The sequence below is a fragment of the Drosophila arizonae genome, chromosome 5 (genome assembly GCF_054131065.1).
Source record: "Drosophila arizonae isolate 15081-1271.41 chromosome 5, UAZ_ARI_1.0, whole genome shotgun sequence".
NCBI classification, from domain to species: domain Eukaryota; kingdom Metazoa; phylum Arthropoda; class Insecta; order Diptera; family Drosophilidae; genus Drosophila; species Drosophila arizonae.
In genome coordinates, this window is record NC_142925.1 from 25359811 (window position 1) to 25387396 (window position 27586).

The 27586-nt window shown below is 37.8% G+C and overlaps 1 protein-coding gene and 1 long non-coding RNA gene across 13 annotated transcripts in view; one reads left to right on the forward strand and one right to left on the reverse strand.

Annotated features, from left to right (window-relative positions):
• Window positions 1-27586, forward strand: part of ths (thisbe) — a 91592-nt gene that overhangs the window by 39177 nt on the left and 24829 nt on the right. For 11 of the 12 annotated variants that reach the window (XM_089472253.1, XM_089472256.1, XM_018010307.2 and 8 more), the window contains one exon: window positions 17344-17467. In XM_089472253.1, coding sequence (XP_089328379.1) covers window positions 17344-17467 — 124 coding nt within the window. Of the gene's footprint in view, window positions 1-14026; window positions 14783-17343; window positions 17468-27586 lie in introns of those variants that run through there. The other variant, XM_018010308.2, reaches the window with a different exon arrangement.
• LOC149268853 (uncharacterized) lies at window positions 20078-22186 on the reverse strand. Its single transcript, XR_016270685.1, has 2 exons — window positions 21419-22186; window positions 20078-21332 (listed from the first exon to the last, which is right to left on the reverse strand). It is a non-coding gene; the product is annotated as an uncharacterized LOC149268853 (long non-coding RNA).

A 27586-nucleotide genomic window follows, 5' to 3' on the forward strand; every position in this document is an offset into this window, starting at 1 on the left:
TCTGGCCACGTTTATAGTGACTATAATGGTTATTACTGCCGTTTTGTTGATCAATTTCCTTGCCAGTTATTGTACAAGTATAAGAAAATATTCACAATACGCCATGTTGTCCCGCTTATGCAATTGCCGCGATTATATGCGATTGCCGCTGCTGTGCATCGAGCTGTGAATAATGTGGAGCAATAAACACACAAATCCAATACCGTTCAGCGCTTGTTACTATATTACATTTTCGCCACATTAAGCAGCGAGAGGGAGACCCACCCATCATCCTCTCATGTAGGCATAAGTTGATGACGAACTGCATAAATACACACACATGTATGTGGGTATGGTGTGTGTATCTAAATCGCGTATGTATCTGTATCTGTATCTGTATCTCAAGCTTGGGTGTGCATCTGCATATCGATTTCAGCTCGTCGTCCTGAAGCCCCAGTCTGTCTGTCGCATAAGGCAACTTAATTCGTTTCCGTTTTTTGGCAGGCTAACAACAAATATGAAACAAAAAAGCCACAGGGTTGCCAGCCTTTCGACAGCTTCCTTGGCTCCTTACTGCGGTCTTAGCTCGTGTCCTGTGGAGCGCCGTTTTTTTTTTTTTTTTTTGTTTTTTTTTTCTTTTTTTTTTATGCCACAAGTCGCAAGTTGCGCGTCTTTCCGCTTCCGCTGTAGCGCATGGAGACATAGATTTAGACTTTTTGCTGCCTTTCTACCCGCTGGGCTATACAAATCTGTGCTAGATTGTTTGTCTTGGACTGGATTGGGTCGCCTCGCCCATGGCGCTTCTTCGTCGTCGCCATCAGCTCATTCTCCTTACGCATACATGTATACGTATTTTCTTTACAGACGTTTGTTGATTATTGCATTCGCGGCAGTTCAATGAACGCATTTGGTGCGCCATTTGCAGGCGGACGGGGCCCGCAACCCTATGAAGTGTTCTTCTGCTTTCTCAAATTTCGAATATTTGTAGCTACACGCATACACTCCTATGCACACACATATAAATTCATATGTATGTGTATGTGTATATGTATGTGTGTATATCCATAACTCGCGCGCACGCAAACATTTTGGCGCACATTTCCGCTAGAAAATTGCAAATGGAAATGCCAAAAGACCAAAAAAATGTTTAGAAAGGAGTGAGAAGCATGCCACATGCAACATAAAAGGGGAAGAGGCTGGCAGAGCAAGGGTTTCATGGAGAGTAACAACAAATGAAAAAGTATGGTATTAAAGTATAGGTGGGGCTGTGTAATAGCTAATGGTCTTACGAGTCACCCCAACGAAAATTTAATGAACGGTTTAGAATACAATGGAGTAAGAAAATATTACATTTTAAATATATATAACGATCAGCATGCCAGTATTATGTGTAAAGTATAACAGTAAACAAGTATAGTATATCAGTATATATATGTCGGAGATGATAGTATTATTCGAATATAATATCTTATCGATATATCGATTCATGCATATTATTGGCTGGTATTGATTGAGTGTGATGTTATTAGTTGGGATTGTCAGCTGCTTAGCAAGAAGAAGAAGGCCAAAAAGTGCAGTGCTGCACTATGCAAAATTATCTAATATGCAGAAATAACCGACGTATGTCATATATATATGACAATATAACAGTATATCAATATAATAATGCAAATGTGAATTAATTTACCATACTTTACATTAGTTTTATTAGAATCTATTTCTACTTTAATTTCTGCCCTAAACAATCTCATTTTACACCACTGTTCACAGGGAGGCTTTCAATAGAGGTCGTTAAATTTCTGACCATTATGTAATTACTTAAACAACCAAATCAAATCCCTTCGCATGCCTTATGCTTCCGTTCTATTGATTACTTTGAACGTTGAGCCGTTTGCTACATACACACATATTTGCATATTGCATGGTCTGCCCAAATTTTGATTAACAAATGGATGCCGTTGCCGGTGCCGGTGCCGATGTCGATGTCGATGTTTAGATTTGCTTTAATCATTTTTATTACTTGTTTAACACGAATTGCCCGCCGGCCACGCGTCAGCTGCACTCTAAAACATGCCCAGATACCAATTTCTGATTTGTGTATCTTGTTGCGGGACTTATTTGGTTGACTTTGCGGTTTTTGGTTGGGCTACCAAAAAATAGTAAGCTTCACTGTGGCTTGTTCGTCAAACAGGCATAGTACAAAAAGAATGTAAGCAAGAGGAAGGTACGGTAAGGGCTCGTGCCCCGGAAACCGCAAGATCCTGTACACAATATATATCATATTCGACTCGCTGTCTCATAAATCGCGTACTACGTGTTCGGCGAACAGAATTCGAAATCAATTAATGCTCATTAGCTCTTACAATCCAGAAACTCAAGCACCGGCCCCTTTCATATCATTGCTGCCCATGCGAGCAACGATAAGTGGAGCTGTCCGCCAGGGCTGGTGCTAAATATACGATGCATAGCCAAAGTTCAATGCAGGCGTCAGTGGCGCTGGTGCCGCATCAAGCGTGGCCGATAGTAGCCATCCAAATCGTCAAGTGCCAATGGCCAAATGGAATTTTCAACTCGTTTTACAATAAATATCAAGCAAACGAGATATATACAATTATATATATTAAATATTTGAGATTTATTTACGATTTGTTTTGATTTGTACTTGCACAATCTTTATGATTTCAATTAGGCCGCCACCCAGGCCATAAATCTGCGCTCTATATATAAATCGTACATAGCAGGTCTTCAGTATACCATTATAAATAAGTATTTCACCAGTTGACGCAGTTTAGCTGATAAATAAATATAAGCATATTGACTGTGTTTAATTTAATTTCAAATTGCGGCTGATGTGCCGGAAATATATTAAGGATCAAAGGTTCTTGATTCGGATATTTCGGATAATCTGATTATATAATATTTTAGTTCGGTGAGGATAAGTTTCCCATTGTCTCACATAGACATTTCCACTGGTATAACTTTGTTGTAGCCTCGGAAGAGAAAAGTACTTCGCTATGTTCGCCCATTTTGTAGATGGAAATTAAAATTAAGCTTTAAGCATCCGTTATAAAAACTTACAAGGCATTAATAATATTTTCATTGATGCGATTCTTACCAAGACTTTATAATCTAGAAATAGGTTTCCTAATAGAATCCCCCAAAGCAAATCATCATTCACTGGAGTGTTTGAGCCAATGGCTATTCTTATGAAAAATTTAGCAAGCAGTTAGTTTTATATATATTTGAAACACTAAACAGTAGGCGGCAATTTCAGAAAGTACTTGTCAAATCCGATGGAACTATTTAATCGTTTGACAAGCAAATTAAGTGAAACAAATGAATCGAGAGTAGACATAATTTTGACAACGTGTTAACGTTATTAATATGAAAGAAAAACTAGAGAGCCTGCCAAGCTGTCACAAAACCTAGACCGAAAAGATTATTTAGAGGTGATATATGAATTCTTTATGTATTGACAACGAACGTAGCGAAATTCCTAATAATTGTATGCTGATATGATAGGAATTTATGTTTGTCAAATAGGAAAGCTTTATCGGATTTATGGTCAACATTTTCAGGGTATATTTCTTATTTAATTAAATTTCTAAAACCTTAATATTCTTTACCAAAGCATAGTTCCGTTTATTACTATCAATTATTTAATAGAAGTATATACTTGGACTCAAAGGCCAAGGCAATTTCGCAAAAGTGATAATCGTTTTTCTCCAGCTCGTTTGCCTGACCATCTGACCAGAAGGTCCAAAGTGCAAACAAATCATCACAAGCCCTGGCTGTATAACAATCAGTCAGATTTATTGATCGACAACACGGTACACCGCACTTTCAGCCAGTTCCGGAGATTATCGAAACGAAATTCCATTGCAAAAGCCTATCGCAGTCATCTATTTGGCACGAAGTTCAAGTGGCCAAAAGACAGAGCTGCCAACTTGCTGTCAACGATAGCCAAATAAATAACGAGATATAGCAGTTAGTAATGCCAAGTCGAACTACAAATACTCTTTCGACAACATAAAAATCTCATCAATCCTCAGCGAAATGCTTAGCTCGTATAGGAGATATGCTTTTCTTTATATGTATTGCAAGTATAAGAGAACTTAACATTTAGGGGGCACCATATTTTCCTATTATACATATTTGAGCTAGCACCATTAATTACTCAAATAATCTAAAATTTTTAAAGCCTTTTTAACTGCTCCATTATTGAAAAATTAATAATTAATTAGTGAATTAACTTTCCATTAACTAAATATATCTAATAGTTGCAGTCTATTTTATGTTGAGAAGACTACATAGATATATAACAGGGTCAACTAGTCGATCCGTGGCTTAAACATTTGCTGGCTAACAAACCCACTAAAAGAGTATTTTAAGTCGAAATTGCGAATTAAATTGTTAACTTTATTAAACGACGCCGCGAGCGTCGAGTCTAAAGGCCGAAACTACCAAAAAGAAAAAAAAAGTTAATAAAAAAGCTAACAATTTTCGTGGGCTTGGCCACACAAAACGTCAGCCGCAGTGGCCGTTATTGTTGTAATTGTAAAGCGTCTACGAAGAGAGAGAGAGAGAGAGAGAGAGAGGGGGGGGGGGGGAATAGGCAATTAGTTAGACAATAAGCTGCGCTTTTAAATAGCGGTTTATCTTAATGTTTTGTTGCTTTTTGCTTTTCGGCGTTTGTTGTTTTTATTTTGGCAAAGCAATTAAGTGAAAATGAACAAACGCAAAGCCGACCACCCACAAGGCCAATTAGTTAGATGATTGGACTTGCGAGCAGCAGGTTTCAGTTATTGCCTGGCCAACAAATTAATCAATTTACTATATGCTATATGCAGTAAATTATTTATAGTGTACCCTTTCACTATATCGAATCAGGTAGGCTTTCGCGTAAAGCAAAAAAATAAGAGCCGGAATGCAGAAAAAAAGTACGTGAATTCCCGGGAAGACCAGACATATATATATTATATATTCTATTATAGTTGTTTAAATGCATTGCTTGAATAGAATGCATTTCTACGCCTACATTTGGGTATCAAATTTGTACTGAATGCTCCTGTTGGCAGCTACTTACTTACTTTACATATAAATTAATATTCACAATATTCAAAAAAAATTCATGGCTCATATAATTACAAATATTGTAGCTTACATATTTGTAATTAATTGTAATTATGTGAGCCATGAATTTTTTTTTAATATTGTGAATATTAATTCATATGAAAAGTAAGCTGAGTGAATATTGTTTAGGAGAACTGAATACAACCCAACCGTTTGCAATATTTCAAAAGTAAGTTTTCGAAGCAACGCAGACTTTTTAAAGCCCTTTGAAGCCTTGAAGCACTTGTCTGTGTGGGCCACTAGTCAGGGAGCTCTTGGGCTTAATATTCCTGGAATAAAACAAGCTGGCGACCCTTCAGTTAAGTTTGTTTATACGACTGCCTGCACTCGAGAATGTTTGTCCAGTCATCGTGTTCTGGAGTATGCGAGTAGACTGCGTTATTAGCACTCATAAACAAAAATGATAAAAAAGCGAAAATTGAAACTAAAATTACATTTTTATATATCTAGGGGCATACAGTAAACTTGACATAGTCTGCCAATTATTTGATAAGATTTTCCTCACTGAAATCAAAGGACTAGAAAAGTGGATGAGCTTTAACTTGACTAGTTTCCCAGTCACGAGTTCTTTTTATACCCTGAACCCATTTTCAATGGGAAATCAGGGTATAATGGTTTTGTTGAAATGTATGTAACAGGGAGAAGGAGGCGTGGCAGACCCCACAAAGTATATACATTCTTGATCAGGGCGACGAGCTGAGTTGATTTGGCCCTGTCCGTCTGTCTGTCCGTCTGTCCGTCTGTCCGTCTGTCCGTCCGTCCGTCTGTCCGTCTGTCCGTCTGTCCGTCTGTCCGTATGTATGAACGCGTCGATTTCAGAAGATATAAGAGCTAGAGACTTCAAATTTTTTTTAAAATGTCCGTAATTACAGCGCGCATATCAAGTTTATCATTAAAAATCGATAACTCATCCCGATCTTTTTTTTATCGATAAAAAACCTTATCGAAAACCAGTTATAAAATTATATCTTCTACACCTTTATAGCTAGAGTCTCCAAATTTTTAATGTATGCTTATATGCAATTTATACAATTTCGGTTTTTGTCAAAATTAACCCCCCACCTCTAAATTCACCCCCTCACCCTCACTTTTGTAAAAAGCGTATTTCAAATACTAGAGACTTGTGCTTTGGCAATTACATGCATATTCATGTTATAATCATAATCTAAAAGTTTCATGTAGATCGTACGTCCACAAAAAAAGTTATTAAGCAATTAAGTTCTCATAGTAAGCGCACACTACAGCCCATGCGTGTTTATGCGTGGGTGCTTGTGTGTGTATGTGTTTGTGTATGTGTTTGTGTATGTGTTTGTGTATGTGTGTGTGTATGTGTGTGTGTGTATGCGTTTGTGTGTGTATGCATGTGTGTGTGTATGTGTGTCTGTATGCGTGTGTGTGTATGTGTGCCTGTGTGTGCGTACGTGCCTGTGTGTGTGTGTGTGTGTGCGTGTTTCTTCTGTAAGCTGAAAGACGCGAAAAATTATTGAAATATCTATTGCTCCAAGGGTTCAGGGGATCTCGTAGTCGAGCAGTCTCGACTAGAGCTTTCTTACTTGTTGTTATTCGCTTTGCGTGGAATCCCCGCCAGGTAAGTGTCGGGCATATACGGGAGGGCGTGCTCCATCCACATAACATTCACATGATTAATATTGTTTTGGCAACTTATGATGGCACATGGCGTCACTTGAAAGGGACCCACAACTCTGATTTCTATCAGAAAAACAAACACTCGACTCTCACTTGGCAACGTTGAAATGCAAAACTAGAATACTTGCTATAGAAGGTTCTCAACATAGTCTCGTTTATATGTGCAACAATCTAATCTTCTGGCTGTCGTAACTCACATTCTTGTGACGACACAGCGCGAACGATAAGAGAAAGTGCGGGAGGCAGAGGCCAAAAGGGGTATCTTTGCAATTTTGCAAGTAATCGAGTCTAATTAGTCACCCGGCAACAGCTCTTAATTAGGTTACCTGCGTTATTTACCTAGTATCTAACCTATAGCTAACTGACCTTTGCTGTGAGTCAGCTCTGTGATGGATTAGCCAAATCAGTTAGGCCAGCGTTTGACAGAGATGTAGTGAAAATAATGGCAGTGATTGGGAAATTAATTATATTTCCATTCACTATCAAGATTGCGCATTACTCATGCGTATTGCCTAGGCGCCATGTCGCTTGCCTTTATGACTCGGCGCGGTCAGTAACAGAATCTGATAAAAACTAAACCTTGATATTCGCGGGGGTGAACAATGACCAAAGACAAAAAACCGAGTGTTCATTGTAAAGTGATTGATTTACTGATTGCTGGATATGGCATTTACATCTGTTTATCGATACGAATATTTGTAATCGATAACCGTTCCAAAGATCTGTGCACCCGCTATCACAACCATGCAATCTTATCAATCATCCACTCTAGACCTTATTATATTTAATTAATTATTTCAAATTTGAAACATTTTAGCTATTTCTGTAGTGTTTTCCATACCGAGACAAAAATATTGTGGAAATATGGGCTTGACAAATATTTTTAACAACTAGCTTCAGTTTTCTCATTGCAGTCATGGGCTCACTCGCTTTATATGAATACCATATATATATAATAAAAAAAAATAAAAATGAATACATTTTATAGTCTACTATCAAATAAATTTCTACAACCTTGGCAATTTTGAAAACACAATTAAACAGTAAAGCTTATTTGATCAACCTCGTTGGGCTAAAAAATAACTAAAATATAAACAATATATATATATATATATATATATATATATATATATATATATATATATATTTTTTTTTTTTTTTTTTTTTTGATCAGGGCGACGAGCTGAGTCGATTTGGCCCTATCCGTCTGTCTGTCCGTCCGTCCCTATGTATGAACGCGTCGATCTCAAAAGATATAAGAGCTAGAGACTTGAAATTTTTTTTCCAAGGTCCGTGTATATCACGCGCATATCAAGTTTTTCTTTTTATATCGATAACTACTCCCGATATTTTAGTATCGATCAAAAATCTTATCGAAAGCTAGTTATTATACCCTGAACCCATTTTCAATGGGAAATCAGGGTATAATGGTTTTGTTGAAATGTATGTAACAGGGAGAAGGAGGCGTGGCAGACCCCACAAAGTATATACATTCTTGATCAGGGCGACGAGCTGAGTTGATTTGGCCCTGTCCGTCTGTCTGTCCGTCTGTCCGTCTGTCCGTCTGTCCGTCCGTCCGTCTGTCCGTCTGTCCGTCTGTCCGTCTGTCCGTATGTATGAACGCGTCGATTTCAGAAGATATAAGAGCTAGAGACTTCAAATTTTTTTTAAAATGTCCGTAATTACAGCGCGCATATCAAGTTTATCATTAAAAATCGATAACTCATCCCGATCTTTTTTTTATCGATAAAAAACCTTATCGAAAACCAGTTATAAAATTATATCTTCTACACCTTTATAGCTAGAGTCTCCAAATTTTTAATGTATGCTTATATGCAATTTATACAATTTCGGTTTTTGTCAAAATTAACCCCCCACCTCTAAATTCACCCCCTCACCCTCACTTTTGTAAAAAGCGTATTTCAAATACTAGAGACTTGTGCTTTGGCAATTACATGCATATTCATGTTATAATCATAATCTAAAAGTTTCATGTAGATCGTACGTCCACAAAAAAAGTTATTAAGCAATTAAGTTCTCATAGTAAGCGCACACTACAGCCCATGCGTGTTTATGCGTGGGTGCTTGTGTGTGTATGTGTTTGTGTATGTGTTTGTGTATGTGTTTGTGTATGTGTGTGTGTATGTGTGTGTGTGTATGCGTTTGTGTGTGTATGCATGTGTGTGTGTATGTGTGTCTGTATGCGTGTGTGTGTATGTGTGCCTGTGTGTGCGTACGTGCCTGTGTGTGTGTGTGTGTGTGCGTGTTTCTTCTGTAAGCTGAAAGACGCGAAAAATTATTGAAATATCTATTGCTCCAAGGGTTCAGGGGATCTCGTAGTCGAGCAGTCTCGACTAGAGCTTTCTTACTTGTTTAATTATATCTCCTACACCTTTAGAGCTAGAGCTTTCAAATTTTAAATGTGGACTTATATGTATTTTAAATAATTTCTTTTTTTTTTTGTAATTTAATTTTTTTTTTGTAATTTAATTTTTTTTGTAATTTACTCTCCACCTCTATATCCACCCCCTCACCCTCACCTTTGTAAAAGACGTATTTCAGGTACTAGAGACGTGTGCTTTGGAATGTACATACATTTGAAAGTTTCACTAAGATTGTACGTCTAGAAATTAAATTATTCAACAAATAAATTGCACACACTACAGCGCAGCCCAAGCGCAGTCGCTGCTTACTGCGCAGTTAGCAGAGCGCGTTCTAATACGGGCGTGTGTATGTATGTGCGTCGAAAAGAAGTGAGGAATTATTAGAATATCAGCTTGGAGGGTTCAGGATATCTCCTTGTCGAGCAGTCTCGACTAGAGCCTTCTTACTTGTTATACCCTGAACCCATTTTCAATGGGAAATCAGGGTATAATGGTTTTGTTGAAATGTATGTAACAGGCAGAAGGAGGCGTGGCAGACCCCACAAAGTATATATATTCTTGATCAGGGCGACGAGCTGAGTTGATTTGGCCCTGTCCGTCTGTCTGTCCGTCTGTCCGTCTGTCCGTCCGTCCGTCTGTCCGTCTGTCCGTCTGTCCGTCTGTCCGTATGTATGAACGCGTCGATTTCAGAAGATATAAGAGCTAGAGACTTCAAATTTTTTTTTTAAATGTCCGTAATTACAGCGCGGATATCGAGTTTTTCATTAAAATTCGATAACTCATCCCGATCTTTTTTTATCGATGAAAAACCTTATCGAAAACCAGTTATAAAATTATATCTTCTACACCTTTATTGCTAAAGTCTCCAAATTTTGAATGTATGCTTATATGCAATTTATACAATTTCGGTTTTTGGTAAAAGTTACCCCCCACCTCTAAATACACCCCCTCACCCTCACTTTTGTAAAACGCGTATTTCAAATACTAGAGACTTGTGCTTTGGCAATTACATGCATATCCATGTTATAATCATAATCTGAAAGTTTCATGAAGATCGTACGTCCATAAAAAAAGTTATTAAACAATTAAGTTCTCATAGTAAGCGCACACTGCAGCCCATGCGTGTTTATGCGTGGGTGCTTATGTGTGTATGTGTTTGTGTATGTGTGTGTATGTGTTTGTGTATGTGTATGTGTGTGTGTATGTGAGTGTGTGTATGCGTTTGTGTCTGTATGCGTGCGTGTGTATGTATGCCTGTGTGTGCGTACGTGCGTGTGTGTGTGTGTGTGTGTGTTTGTGTGTGTGCGTGTTTCTTGTGTAAGCTGAAAGACGCGAAAAATTATTGAAATATCTATTGCTCCAAGGGTTCAGGGGATCTCGTAGTCGAGCAGTCTCGACTAGAGCTTTCTTACTTGTTTTTTTTTTTTTTCGTTTAGTTGATTATGGTAGAACTAGAGTTTTTGTTCTTGGCTGTGTAAAGTTTTTATACCCTGAACCCATTTTCAATGGGAAATCAGGGTATAATAGTTTTGTTGAAATGTATGTAACAGGGAGAAGGAGGCGTGGCAGACCCCACAAAGTATATATATTCTTGATCAGGGTGACGAGCTGAGTTGATTTGGCCCTGTCCGTCTGTCTGTCCGTCTGTCCGTATGTATGAACGCGTCGATTTCAGAAGATATAAGAGCTAGAGACTTCAAATTTTTTTTTTAAATGTCCGTAATTACGGCGCGCATATCAAGTTTATCATTAAAAATCGATAAATCATCCTGATCTTTTTTTATCGATAAAAAACCTTATCGAAAACCAGTTATAAAATTATATCATCTACACCTTTATTGCTAGAGTCTCCAAATTTTTAATGTATGCTTATATGCAATTCATACAATTTCGGTTTTTGTTAAAATTTACCCCCCACCCTTAAATTCACCCCCTCACCCTCACTTTTGTAAAAGGCGTATTTCAAATACTAGAGACTTGTGCTTTGGCAATTACATGCATATCCATGTTATAATCATAATCTGAAAGTTTCATGAAGATCGTACGTCCACAAAAAAAGTTATTAAGCAATTAAGTTCTCATATTAAGCGCTCACTGCAGCCCATGTGTGTTTATGCGTGGGTGCTTGTGTGTGTATGTGTTTGTGTATGTGTGTGTATGTGTTTGTGTATGTGTATGTATGTGTTTGTGTATGTGTGTGTGCATGTGTATGTGTATGTATGTGTTTGTGTATGTGTGTGTGCATGTGAGTGTGTGTATGCGTTTGTGTCTGTATGCGTGTGTGTATGTATGCCTGTGTGTGTGTGTGCGTGTTTCTTGTGTAAGCTGAAAGACGCGAACAATTATTGAAATATCTATTGCTCCAAGGGTTCAGGGGATCTCGTAGTCGAGCAGTCTCGACTAGAGCTTTCTTACTTGTTTTTATTTTGTAATTATGAGTTTAAGATTTGTAATAAAATTAATCTTCTGCTAATAGGTTTCGAGAAACCCTTAGCTTGATTGCTCCCTGCGGCCTCCCCGAGGTGGGTAGACCAATATCGAGTGTCTGCCAATCAACCAACCAAGGGAAGTCAGCTAACCGGATTAGGGAAGAGCATGGAACTAATCATTGAAATGTGAAGCAATTGCCAAGAAGCAAGCAGGAATTTTTGTTGTCGCATCGGCGCTTGTCACACCGCCAGGCGTCAACCAGCATTTGCCCAGACAATAGTCCATTATCGAGGATTACAAGGACGACGCAAATGGGTAGAGTGGACGGTAAAGGGGCAGGCTTACAGAAGGAAGAGCTCTAGGGAGGGGCTGTGTCAGAAATAGCTCAATGGGAGCGCTGAACAATAAAGATGGACGCATGTCTATGTCGATGAATTTCGCACAGGGATGGCCAGTTGCTCGAGGTGGCCGGAACATTTAGCGAGCTGCTCAGCCACTGTCAATCAGCGTTCAATCAAATGTTTTTGGCAACTTCCTGAGTCATGAGTGTTGCCACCCACACAGAGCAGAGGACACAGAACGAAAGACCCAAGACACAAAACACATTAAGCAGACATAGCGGAAGTTCCTGCATGCGGGTCCTCCTTTGTTCTGACCCTAATCGCTTTAAACTGTTTCACATAGACACACACATATACACATACAAACTTACATACATACACACAGTTAGGGGTTGCTCCCTGTTTTTGTTGCGTGGGCGTTTCGCCAGTTTTATGTACGATCCGGAACTATTGCAGTTTTCATTAATGAGAAACGCGTGTCCATACGACACACAGTTTATTGTATCCCATTTGGAATGTAGCACGAAATGTGTTAATGGATGATTTTAGTGGGTGGAACAACAAGAAATAGTTCACTATATAACTCGAACTTCCAAGTGTGTTCTTTATATTTTATTATTCAAGCAAGGGAAATAGAGCGCCAAAAAATTGCTTTAAGACTTGCTTTCCTTTACTGAATTTGTTGCATATATTCAGAATATTCAGGGAGATCATCAATGAGATTAAGTTATTTTGATTACTCGAAACCATAACAACTCCACTAAATAATATTGGTCATATAATAAAGCTGTGTAGAATATCATCATAGCTTTAACCAGAAACTTAGCGTACTGTATATAAAGCTGGAAAGCTCCAAAAATATAGATCAACCATGTCTTCAGAGAACAAATGGGCAATGATCATTCTTCCTTTTTTTTTTTAATTAAATTCTTTTTTTTTTTAGACCTATAACTATAGGTCTTTAACAATTTAAATTCTTGGTATAACAATATCATTTCCGCAAGTTAAAAAAACAAGTTTAATATAAAATCTCCGACCTACCCGAAAATTAAGTTGAGCACAAATAAATGTGAATTTTAATTTAATACCTTACCATTTAGTTATTTAGTTAAAACTACAACAATATTTACTTTATTTATATAATTACGGCTCTTACCAAAATGCAATTTCACAATTGCTAATGTAATTTCGGCTTTACTTTACATTAACATTTAGCCTAACAGCGCTCGCACATGTTCACTCACACCGCAACAACAGTAGCGACAGCTGCTGCTTTTAACAGCTCATACAACAGGTTCGATGCTAGCAGATCTGTTAGCTTTTCATATTCAGTAGTCTTTGCTGTAAAGCATTGCTGCTAAATAGGTTTTCTCGCATGCTACAATAAAATGTTAAACTGTACGCTATGCTCTTTCGGCTTGAGCACTTTGGTTAGGTGTTGCGGGTTGTCACATTTTGATAAGGTTTTATATAAGACTCGATAAGATTTGAATTGAATTAAAGCTTAGCCAAATAAATTAATAAAGCATTAAACATGCAATCTATAATTTTCTGTAATTTTTCCTAGATGATAAGGGTAGGTTAGGTATGCAATAAGAGTTTTTTTTTTTTTTACAATAAAATATTCGCTTATTGCTTATCTTGGAAATAAACATCAATCTTTAATATTACAAAGATAAAACTTGAAAAGAGAATTATGTTAATAAAGTAAAAATAATATGAATATAAACTAAAATATAAATAATATTAATATAATAAAAAATTAGCTTAATATTTACATTTATCAAATGATCGAGTAAAAGTAAGATATATCAAATAGCAAACAATGAAATAATAATATTAAAAATCAAATATTTATAATGCGCGTGTGGCTTCTCTTTGGATCAAACTCTCATTGGCCTGGCTGCGGGACTCGACATGCAACATGTCTGTTGTGCAGCTGTCTGCCACCAACTCTTGTTTGGTGCTGCTGCCTCTGTCTCTGTTGCTGTCGCTGTCGCTGGCTCTGCCTCAGCCTCTGCCGCGGGTGCTGCCAGTGTCGGTCGCTTGCTATGTTGGCAGTATCCGTATCCAACAACAACAACAGCAACAAGAAAATGTCGCACGTTTCGTTTCGGTTAGTCTCGATAATTCAATCGCCCTGCAAAGACGTTCAACGTCGGTGCCAGCTCAACTGCGGACCTCTCTCTCTCTCTCTGTCGCACGCGCTCTCGCTCTGTCTCTTTCTGTCTTTATCACTCGCTGCCACAGTCTCCAGCATTTCGTATTCGAATTCGCGAATTTACCGTTACGCACGCCACATTTGCGAATTAGGTGGCAACGCCAGCACCTGTAAATAGTTCATAAAAGTAAAAACAAAGCAAATCCGAAACAGAGCAAAACAAAACAGATTAGTACGTGACAGCCGCTGCGAATTGTTTGCCAAAGCGGAAACGGAAGCGCCTCTCGCGCCCTCGCCTCCCCCACCCAATGTACCGTGCCCGTGTGTGGTGTGTGTGAGTGTGTGTGCATTGTGCCGCCTGAAATTGTTGTTTCTGTTGTTGTTTCTATTATTTTTGTGCATGAGCACACAGCAATTGGCGCGAATAAAAAACAAGCGATCGAACGCGTTCAATTTGAAATTCCTGGCAACAGCAATCGGATTTGCCAATTGATGACTCCCACTTTGCCGCGCCCCCAGCTCGCAGTGCAACCTCAATGTCAGCGTTATCTAACGGCGCTGGCAGATTGTTAAACGTGGCCGTGGAGAGCACCGCGAGCAGGACGAGATTTTAGTTTGCTGCTCAGCTGGCAGTAAATGGGTTAAAATTATGTACATTAATCGCCGAATGAATGTCGAATCAGTTAAAAAGACTGCTCTTTTTTATTGTAAGTATACAGTAATATAAAAGTACATTGAAATACAGTGTACAAAAAATGGAGATACAAATTTGATTATTTTCTAGAATATTCTGCAAAATTGTAGATCCTACCTGGTATACCTAATTGAAACTCCATAATATGATTCAATTTTATTTACCATTAATTTGAGACTTTTATCTAACTCAAGTGCATAAACGGTTGAAAGTCTAGCTTGCAAATAAACTGTTCAAATGTGAAGTTTATGTTAATGATTTACAAATAAAATTACATCAGGAAAATTTAAATATAAATTCTATTTATTCATCACTTTAAAAAAATTACGGTCTTTGACTTTTTGGTCTAGAATCTAAAGAATTGTGCATGATAATCTGCATTCGCTACAGTTAGAAAAGTCAATGCGAACAGGCAGCTTTATAAGTGAGCTACTGGGGTCCACATCACATTTCTTACATATATATAAATTTAGCGTATGCTCTTTATCAGCCCAGAAAAACATTCGAATGAAAATACAAAAATTAAAATAAAAAACATAACTTTATAAATAATAGTAATAATGAGATGAATAAAAACTGAAAAGTAAACATAAACAACAAAATTAAATTTGTAGTTGGCAAATATTGGTATAGTGTAGACATATTTAGACTGAAAATCGTTTCGACCATGTCATTTATAGGGTATGCAGGTATACCCTGCTTGCCTTTGAAATATTACTGTTAATGGGCCTCACTATTGGTAGCACTTCAAACATCTTGGGCAACGCCAAGCACAAACACTTGCATTACCAACAAACACATAACAACACACTCACACATACACACCCACATACAGACCCATTCAAGTCTTGTGGCATACCTTATCTTCATTCATAATTTCATCAACCTACTAAGGAAAAAACGAAGAGGAAGAGGGAAAATATTATAGCCCAGTCGAAAACTTTGCGACGTTTCTTCTTTACCATTTTTGTTATATATATGTATATATATACTTTTTATTATTATTATTATTATTTTTTTTTTTGTACGTCGCACATTCGATTTATTTATTAGAACTCTGTCGATAATTACAAAATAATGCGTTTTACCAACCACCCGCCCCTACCCACACCCTCTCACTCGACCCATCTCATATCTTGAACCGTGCTGAAGTAGCGTTAACTATGCTTGGGAACAAACTATGGAGTGAAGTGTAAAACGAGGTTATGCGAAGCATAAATTTTCAGGCGATACGATAGCCTCCCTCACCACACCTCCGCACTCCCCTACCTCACCGATAACCGCCCAAAACATAACAACGAGCGCGATAAGATTTCGATAGGTTTTGTTTTCAGTTTCAGTTATATTTCATGTTGTCTCCGTGCAGGCGGAAGCCGCATAGCGCAACGCGAGGCGAGAGGCGAGAGGCGGGAGGCGAATAGTTTTCGATTATTTGTAACTTGGCTAATTTGTGGAAGCTACTTGTAAATGAGGCTGTAAGCGAAGTCGTTTCCAATCTCGAGAGGCCTTGACTGAAGTCAAGTGCGCTCTGGAGTGGTTAACATGTGCTTGGAAGGCTCCAAGAGGGCGTCCGCATTGGGTGGTCGTCGATGTTTTGAGGGGTTTGTTGTGGCGCTAAACAACAATTTAAACTGAGGGGTGCAAAAAGCCTCAGGGGATTGAGGGTTTTAGTCGATAAAGCTCTCGAATTTATAATTAATTTAAATGCTATTGATAACTAAATTAATTATTTTAAGAATGGAAAACCATTTTGGAACCAACTTGAGAACTGCTGAGAATTATACATATATGTATGTATATATATATATATATATATATATATATATATATATATATATATATATTTATTTATTTATTTATTTATTTATTTATTTATTTATTTATTACTTAAGTAGTAGAAATGCTAATTAGAAAATATGTATATACTTTTGATATATTCAAACTCAATCTAATATTTGTGCACATTTTTCAATCCACATTACAATTGAACAAAGCCGACTTTCAATATATTATGGTAACATATTAAATGTGGTTATAGATGAACCATAAAGCATGTTTGCTAGTGACAGTCGAGGAGGCTTAAAATAATATTAACCGATCCAGTTTCCCGTCTAATTTACTACCTGACCTGGCACAATAATCAAAGCAACAAGCGCCACCACACTGTGGGTAAAAAATCCAATAAATTCATCAAATCGAAAACGCGATTATGAATGAATGTTATAAAATAACAAAAGAGACAACAAATCAAACATGATAAATGGACAAGCAGGCGACTACTGAGCTACGCCCAAAGAGGGAGGGAAACGAAGAGGAAGTCATAAAAAAGGCGCAGTTGTGTGAGGAAGCGTGTCTGTGTGTGTGCGGGTGTGGGCGGGTGTGTGTGACTCGCATTTTGACAAGGTGTAAACACTAGTATGCAATTTAGGTTGTTGTATCTGTTTTAGATACAATTATTGATTGGCTGTTAGAGATACGCAAGATATGTGCGATAAGAGCGCCTCTGATAAAGAAACACTTTCTAATGCCATCTCTCTCTCTCTCTTACTCTTTCTCGCTCTCCGTCCCATTCAGGTGGTGATTTCAGGTGCATTATGTACAGTAGAAGATTACGTAATAATGTCACAGTGTGCACACAACAAAGCCATACACCTAGCTGCGGAAGGAACAGTCTCAGTGACAGACATTTCACAGATTCGTAAGTACTAAATCAATTACAATTTACAACTTCCCACCTATTATAGCTAAACGGGTTCGAGTCCCACATCTACAGACACTACATACACCTAAAAAAAAAAAAACAAAAAATCGATCTAATGTATCCCTTTCTCTCTCTCTCTCTCTCTCCCTGACTCCCACTCCCTTACCGTCACCCCCACTCCCTGTCAGTCTCTCAGTCTCTGTCTCTGATTCGCTCGCTCTCGATCTGAGCTATGTTGTTTATAACGCGTGTGTCTTGCAGGAAATGCCATCACATTTTGTAGTTAACATTTTCTTCGACAACCTTTCACTAACAATAACATTCGACAACGACATTCGGCAGCAATGTTAAGTACTTTTTTCTGCTTATTATTGTTGTTGCTTTCATTTCCATGACAATGAAGCATCTCATCTCATCTCAAGTAATTCCCGAACCCAGCAAGTCACTCGACCAAAAACCTGGCATTACTTTTACAATCAAGTCAAAATATGTTCAATATTTTTCTCACTCTCACTAACTCTCAGACGTTTTTAAACTGTCAATCAATTATGTTACATCTATCTGTCAAATCGTCAACATAAATTTGAAAAACCTTCATATTTCGTTCGACAAGTGCAACTTTGTCATGGATTGATACGCCATGCATACTTATTAGTACAAAAACTACATGAGCGTTTTAACAAGTAGAACACAAATCGGAATATGATTGATTAACAACTTCCTTGTCTGAATATTTGGCCGCAGAGTGATTGAATGAGTCGATGGATTGATTGACTGTCGGACTAACTGTTTAACCTGAGATACATTTATTTTTGATTGATTGCTTTAGTAATTGACTGACTGACTGATTCCACTTTTCGTCTGATTGATGACTGATTGACTGACTGACTAACACTTATTGTCTGAGTGGTGACAGTTTGATTTACTGACAGATTGATTGAAAAATGAAGTATTAATTGACTCACTGATTGACTGTGAAACTCATTGGCTGATAGATTGGCAGATTGTTGTATTGCCTAATTGATTCACGGTTGGATTGTTCAATTCATTGATTGACTCAATGGTTACCGGACTAATCGCATGATTGATTGATTAAATGACTGATTGTTTGAAAGATTGTTTGAACGCCAAACGAATTGTTCGTTGATTGACTCAATGATTTACAGACTAGACTGATTAAATAAACAAATAATTTACTGATTGATCAATCAATTATTTATCAGTTTCATAGGAATTCGAGTTATCTGTTGATCCACTTAGATATTCATAGTGTCTAAGTTATTCCAATCCCAAAAGAGCTATGTTAACTCTACAATACTAGAGATAAGCATATTTCACAGCTCACGCAAAATTTTCTTTAGACTCTACCGATAACAGAATACAACATTTCCATATTATGTAATTTTAATTTCAATTTGTGCCACAAATGCAAAACCCAAGTCGCCAAACCTCAGGCCCAATTTAATAGTTTGGTATACCGTGGAGCTATCTTTTGGCGCTTAAATTGCTAACTTTATGAGCCGGCTCGCGTTGAGCTAAAAATAAAAAATAATTTGAAACGCGCCAACTTTCACTGGCAGGTCAATTTTTGTAGTCCGGCCGTGGCTAATTGCAGCCCGGCTGCCTGAATGCCTGCGTTAAACGGCCGAATGGCCGCTTGGCTGATTGCCCGCAGCTGTTCCAAAAACTGAGATAGCGGCTCGAAGGGTCGCAGCACGAGCTATGCCAGCAGGACCTTAAATGTACTCTAAAGTATCGTCCATTGTTCTGCCGCCGTCGTGTTTTTGCACATTTTCAAGCAGCACAACAAATGCCACACAACAGGTGCAAGCTGCGCGTGAAAATGTTCAGCTGGTATTTACAAAAAAATATAGATATATGGATTTATATCTGTGTGCATAGAAAGTCGCAGGCCAAAGGCAAAAGGCCACAGCATTTATGCCTAATGTGCGAAAAATGCCTTTGTCAATTCACACGCCCACTGCGGCTGCATCCCGGACTATTTCCATTATTTGCATGAGCTGTGGTATTTTAGGCGGAAGCTCAGATACCTAGGTACCCAGGTCAACTAGTCTGCTGTCTACTGTCTACTACGGCAGCCTCAGCATTTTCATGAATAACAATTGATGTACCGGCCATCTATATCTCTCGGTTCGGGTTTTATGATGTGCTATGCAACACTAAGCTGCTGGCAGCTGGGTTAAACCCGATGTGCACTTGTGCAAACAAAATTTGCAGGGATTTTCCCACCCGAAATAACTGTTCAAGGTTTACAAATTCTATCTCTGTTGAGCAGGAATTACTTAAAGTAGCCAATAATAATAATAACGGGTAGCTACAACACGACGAAGATTATACAAGAGTAGTACATATACTCTAAAAAGATGCATACACGATTTTTGCTTATGTAGTTACATGATATACTAACCTGACCTCGATGAAAACTTATCACTAAATTTTTGTTAAAAATATTTAGTGTGCGGATCGAGAGACTATTTTAAGGACAGAAGATTAAACACGTGTAGATCAGCATAAAAATATGTATCTACTAGCTGGCCCGGCAAACGTTGCATTGCCCTCTATATTATTTCTAGGTAAAAAATTGTTGAAAGCTATGTTGTTCAGGCTGGGATACACTGATAAATTTATTAATCGGATTTTCATTCAAGCACCTTGTTGTAAACGACATTCTTCGTTTTTTGGTCGGGTGCAAGAACAAATAATGCGGATCGTTTGCCAACACGTGAGCATGCCACGTACAATTGACCATGAGAAAAACACGCATTTTCTAGATTGAGGCCACAAATAGTCAAAGATTGGCCCTGTGACTTGTTGATCGTCATGGCGAAGGCAAGACGAAGCGGGAATTGAATTCGTTTAAATTCAAAGGGCATATCTGTTGAGCTCATCGGAATCCTAGGAATAAGAACTTCCTCATCTTTAAATTTTCCTTTGAGTATCAACGCGTGAATCACATTGCTCATCAGTTTTCTTATCACCAAACGCGTTCCATTGCACAGTTTTGGTTGGTTTAAATTTCTAAGCATGCAAATCATGGAGAATTGCTCTTTTCATAGCTGTGTTCATTTCTTGACGCCGGTCAAGTTGTTCTTCCATATTGCCCATGAAGTATATTTGCAAGAATTTTTGCTGTGCATCTTCAATAGGTTGCAATGATCCAATGCGATGGCAAATCTGGCCTTGAATCTTTAAATTCAAAGCCATAGTTATAGTTATATTTACAAACACTATTTACAGAAATCTAACAAACTACATTATTCAAAATTTTTTTTTTGGCAGTCATAGAAAATAAAATTTTTAACGTAAATTACCTTAAATATCCGTCTCCAATATTTTCCGCCCCAAATTATGTCATTTGGAAACAGGCATTGTATTTTTGAGTGTTCGCTAGAAAATGTCGTGATTCTAGTGTTTCGCCATAAAGCAGGGAACGCAATGGCTATGGTGACCGCTAATGGCAATGTCACTTTACCACTAAGGCAGCACAAACCGGGCGTTTCACCAGCAAACTTCAATGCGCCACAATGCTAGCAAACAACGTCCATTGGACCAATGCAAACTAAACGATTCAAGCTGTAATCAATGGTGCAATCATATCGAAACGCTGCTCGATTCAAATCAATCCTTGAACCATTTCTTATTGCCATTTCACGGGCTGCCTCTCTTTGAGAAGCACGAATTAAGGCCCTTCTTCCCTGGGTACTAACGCGGAGCCTTTCTCGGGCGATTTCTCGCTCTTCGTCAGATAATTGACTCGCGCTATTCCGTTGCCTAATTGCATTATGGGTCCGCCGGGAAAGATTAGATCTTCTAGGACGCGGCATTTTTATTAATAGTAATACTGCCCTCGCACAAAACCATATAAAACAATCGAGAAATATAAATATAAATAATTTACACAAATTTATGTTTGAGACAAACAAATACCTGAACTTTCGAGATATTTAGCTTTTGTAAAAGTCCAAAAATACAATTTTTAATAATTAACTTTTTTTTTTTTAATTTCGAATTTTGAATTTTGAATTTTTTATTTATTTTTGATTGTTAGGTTTTAATCTTTTGATTTTTTTTTTAATTTTTGCAGATTTTTGATTTGAAATATTTATAAAGTTTAAAAGTCCGAAAATATAAAAAGCCAAAAATACACTTTTTAATAATTACCTTTTTTTTTTTTAATTTCGAATTTTTAATTTTTTATTTATTTTTTGAACAGTCAGGTTTTAATCTTTTGATTTTTTGCAGATTTTTGATTTGAAATATTTTTCCTTTTGATTTGAAAATTTTTTTTTTTTTTTTTTTTTTGAATAGTCAGGTCTGCTCGAGGTCAGGAGACCGTAGACTGACTGACTACATTTGTTTATTTACTTCTACACTATTGTCAAAACTGTCACTGTTACCAAGCCTACTGGGTATAAAAAAAAATTTGAACATTTGGGGAAAAAACCGCGTTTTTCAAGTATTCGGCAAATTTTTTCAGTATTTTTAAGACCCTATACTAAACTCGTTGCGGAGACAAATCCAACAAATCAAAAACCATGAAAATTGGTTCAGCCCAAATCAAGTTATAAGCAGTCTTCACTTTTACACAACTTTCTTTTATATATATAGATTTATGCCAGATAAGATACATACATATATGCAGACATATTTCCCTTATCTACATCAATAAATCTCGAGTATTTGCTCAGCACCCGCATCTGCTGTTGAGCCGCTCCTGTGCTGGGGCGCAATTAAACACCTCATGCCTAATGAATCTTGACATTTCAATCAATGACCCTCGACACCCCGGCACGTTCCTCTCCCATCATGCCCATCTGCCCTGCGCAGAACATTGAATCGTAGCAGACCGCAACTGCAACGCTTTTCATCGGGAAAATTCAGGCAACTCGGCCATAAATCACATGAATTAATTTGTGGACTAAAGGCAAAAAATGTTGAGGTCGCATTTACCTCGATCGCGAGTCGAAAGGGTAGCAATAGCAAAACTAGGGCTACTTGCCCCTTGGCCATAAAAACATTTTATGGCTCATCATGGGCGCCCATAAATTTGAGAACGCCATCATTCCCATCTACCCCCATCCTCCTTGGTCCGGTGTCCAGGGCGTTGCCCAATCAACACCTCCGCCCCAGAGCGCAGCTGCTGTAATAAGTTCTTGTCTGTTAATTTCTTAATCAAATAATAGACAAGGGTTCGGTCCACGTCCCCAATGATCATTGTCTTCTATGCCCAAAACTTTTCTAATGGAGGTCTTCGAGTCTTTTCCTCTCTTTCGAATGCGTGTTTGCCTGAAGTTCATAAAAACTGTTTAGCAGCCCGTCCAGCCTCAACGATCAATCACAGCTCCAAATATATAAAAGCAATAGCAAAAATTCCACAGAGCTGCCCGAAAGGGAAATATGCTCCGCAAATATTTAATATCTCTCCAAAATCTATATTTGTTTTGCTATTTTTGTAGCTCTTTGAGCTTTATATAGAATATCACAAGCTAATACTTAAGTCGTAGTTCTTCACAAAGTAATAGTCGATTGAAAATACACCTTCATAAAAATCTCATGTACTAATTCAATTTTTCAACTCTATAAAATTGGATTTATTCATCGTCAATTGGATCTATTACCATCGTCAAATGGGGATTGCCTTTATAATCTGTTTATCTATTTCAAGAACTTCTCTCAGCTTCCACTTTTCATTTAAGAAGAAGAACAAATTTAATTTGTAGCTTCAAGTCTAGTTGTATTATCTGCAAAGAAATATTGAAGTATTAGGCAAACTTGTATAAGGCAAAGCAACGCCGTATCATAAAGTGTTTCAGAATCTGTGTGAAGGCTAAGCTCAATGTCAAGTAAATCACATCAACTCTAGAAGATATGCAGCAGATCGATTCAAGACGAGGCGAGCGAGACGGCACAGCCAAAAATATTTAATGAATGACTTTGGCTGTTGGCCGTTGCTGACGATGGCTGATAGGTGATAATAATGTGGGAAATATTTAGCACCATCATTACAAACATCATTAAAATTTAAATAGATGTGTTTAACATGAAAATAACTAGAAAAGTTGTTGTTTTTTTTTTTTTTTTTTCGTTTGGTACACTGAGAAGAGGAAATCATGCCGTGAAAATTCCAAGAAATAGCACATGCCGAGCACAGGTAGGGTTAGGGCTCAGGGTCTTAGGTGTAGGGGTAGTCATTGAAGCTGCCCAAGCAGATTCATCAATTAACGCCCTGACTTGGACTTGCAGTTGGAGTAGTGGTATTTGTGTGGGTATTCGTATTGGAGTCGGAGTGGTTCGGTGTGGTGTTGAGAGGCGGTCACTTCATTAAACGCTGTCCAAGCTGTGGACAAATAAATGCATTTCCGTTGCGCACAAACACATTTCCAAGAGCCGCCGACAACAGCAACAGCAACAACAACGTAAAGAATCTCAGAAGCATTTTTTACCTACCGCCTAGAAACTCGAGAAAAAAAATACCGAACAGTTAAAAGAGAGAAGTGGAAAACATGGTCAACAACAAAGCCGAACAAGTGTACCGCTTGCCGATCGTCAGTCGTACAACAAAAATGAAGTCAGAGGCAGGTTCGACATTTTTTTTTTTTTGGTCAATTGCTTCACTCGATCTTTCTGAACCTGGCCCTCGAAAACCTTGGACCCGCCATTGATTTCCACTTAACGCTTCACAACTCAAGTGGCCATCAAGTTTACAGTTTAAGTAAGCGGTAGGGTCGAGGCGCGAGCAGGAGGGTGCCGCGACTCAAATGCGCTTTCCTCTTTCGTTTCTCTATTTCAATATTATTGTTTCCCACAGTGCCAGGAAAATATTTAAGCGCCAATTTCATGTAGTTTTCCTCCATTCTCAAACTGAAATAAAAGAAAGAGAAATACTCATTCTTATTACCGTGTCCAGTCGATTCACTACCGTTCCTCAAGTGTCGCCCTCTCTATCGCCCCATCTCCTTCGCTCTCCATTACTCTTTCGATCTTTCTCATTATCTCTTTCTCTCTCTCTCTCTCTCTCTCTATTCCACCTTGTCTACTTTAATTTGAATAACAATGGGCCAGTTCTGAACTTCGGCATGGCTTCAAAGCGCCCTTCTTCAATCTTCAGTTTTCGTATTCGGTTTTCCAATTGGTAATGAACGATCGCATTTTTGATCTGGCAGGAGCTGCCTTGTCAGCAATTACGCACTTAACTCCGATAGTAACTGACAAAGGAGTTGTTATACTCTCCATAGCTAGTCAATGCATTGAAATCAAAAGTTCTTAGAATTGTTCTCTTCCACGTGTGTTTTGTTTCTGGTCGTGAGAACCATGTTTCCTTTGTAGGCTGATATCGAACCAAGTTATTGATACTTGTATAGAAGTAGAATTAGTGGGATACCAAATAGAATCGCTTCCTTCATCTCAGAGACTGCTTCTTCATTTTAATATTTCAAACATCTTCAATCCATATTTTATAAAAGATAAATACAACTCTTAGCATCCATACGAATCGAAAATACATATAACATCCATGGCTAATGGTCAGGCCAATAAAACTAGTGGCAGCAGCTGCTGCTTTATGATCAATCAATAAAATATCAACCACATGATAATCAGTTAGACGATCTGAAGCCTAGTCGCAGCACACTCCAAACCATTAAATAGTGCATTTTACGAGCAGAACCAGACCAGAAAGATAGCTCGACCGTGGTATAAAAGAAATGCCGCTCTCATGGCTGACAGATAAAACAAAACGCCGCCGATCGACGCTTGATCAACGGCGCAATAAATTCATCAAACAAATATCAAAGAAAACCAGAGAGAGAAAGGTAAATGGATAGAGAAAGAGAGAGAGGGGGTCTTAAGCTGTTGGCTAAGCCGACTCTGCGTTATAATCGACATGAATATTAAAACCACAAAACTATAATCAGTGCGATATGATCGGCGGAAAAACATATCAATCTCAACTGAAACAGACTCAAGCGCAGCCATCAGCGCAGCAGCCACCGTTGTGGACCCTTTTTTGAGGCCATTAACTGCCTGCAGACGACCTAATGGACATGATCTTTCGTCACTCCCAGCAACAACAAAAGGGAATGCAGCCTATACATATATGGATGTAGTCTTTCTAAACATCCATATTCTCTCACTCTCTCCCATTCTCTCTCCCTCTCTGTCTTTCCCTGACTAAAAGCGAGGATGGAACTCTCATTTTGATCTTGATCTTGCGGCTACGAACACGGCATTTGCCGCCTGTTGTTGATCCCTAAATACCCTATAAATTGTACGTAATTCCCCACATAGCATTTATCATCATTATTATCGAACACACGCTGCTGCAAAGTCGAGACACGGTGGACACTTCAAGTTCCATGAATAATTTGTGTTCAGATGAGATAGGTATTTTTACGAAGTTGTGTGGGAAAGGAGAAAATATCTCGATTGGAAAAAAAATGTGAAGAAAAACGTGTATTTTGTTCCTTTTTGTCAGCACTTACAACAAAAAGTTAGACTTCCGTAGCTTTAATAATTTATCTAAAAATATTTATATTTAGTAAAAAGGTGTCTAAGAGTATATGAGTACAAATTGTTTTTAAGTAAAACAAATACGTATAAAGGGTAAATCTTTTGAAAATGATATTTCAAATTGCCATGACTCAAACTAAGAATGGACCAGGAGGTCATCCACCTCGTATTATAAATAGCTGAGATCATACAGACAAACATACAGATGGTCAGACAAAATGTATATTGCACAAAAGCAATATACTCTTTGTGACTCTGTTGAATGAACAAGAGTTAGTTAAAAGATTCGACTCAGCTTGCCAGAGATATATTAAATTATTACTTATTTCTTATTTATAAGAAATAAGAAAGTTGGGGACTGAAATCTTGTAGCTATAAAGTATCACACCGTGAAATAGTTAGAGTTATATTCATATCAACTTATTGGAATTGTCTAAGAATATATATATAGATTAGGGGAAGAAAAAATTATGAGGTGTAGTTACTACAGATAAAACTAAAGATTCTAGTTGATATAATTCAACACAATTTCTTCTATAGTCAAACGTAACAAATCTCTGCAGTATCATACAGAATTTTCTCAAATTTCATCATTAATTCTAATATTTCTTCACCCTGAACCCATTTCAAAGAAAACAAATAGTTTTGCTCGGTAACACATATATTGAAAAACGTATAGCTTGGTAAATTTAGTACAAAAGTATATTTGTATTCGTATTTATTTATTGCCTGATCTATAATCGTAAAATACTTAAATACTAATTCCCAACCATTTTCGGTCAATCGGCCAAGCACGACAAAGAAATTTTTTCTCACAGGAAGTGTTGCAACGACTGGCGCCAGCCAAAAAAAAAGAAGCATATATAGACATATATATATATATACATATATAAATCTATATATGTACATATATAAAGATGTATATAAATATAGATAACAAAAAAAGGAAAATTTTGTATAACATGTGTATACGAAATGGTAACATATATCTAGATATTTACGTGCTTAAGATTGGCCAACATCTCGCTGACAGCTGCCAGGTCGGGTCGGCAGCCATAATGATAAAGCTCCAGAGAGCGGAAATGCATTAATTTGTCAGTTGGCTTGTGCCGCACGAATAAATCAATTCGTTTACAAGGTGGCAGTGACTGAATATCAAAAGGAGGTGGGCTGCCTCCCCAGCCCCTCTTCCTCTTTAAGGAAGACACGTCTCGTTCTTCTGGCATTTTCTCTTTATTTCTTTCCCCTGCTAAGCAGCCACTTTCCAATTACGTAAAGTTGACGTCGGCGCCGTCGGCATCGCGTGCAGTTATGCAAATTATGAAGTTCAGAGTTTTTTGGAGCTCTACTCTACATAGTATAACACATACCTAAATACTACCGTATAATGGGCTTCTGCTGTTGCATGGCTCGAATTCGGGCCGGGTCTGGGTCTTGGTCTTGGTCGAGGCAGCGTCTTCTTCTTCTTCCTTTTATCGTACACTTGAAGCAGTTTGATTCGCCTTCCCCATGCAAATGAACCTTTTAATCATACGAATGTAATAAAATGCGAAAAACTTGTGTATTTAGGTAGTTGTTAATGTGCCG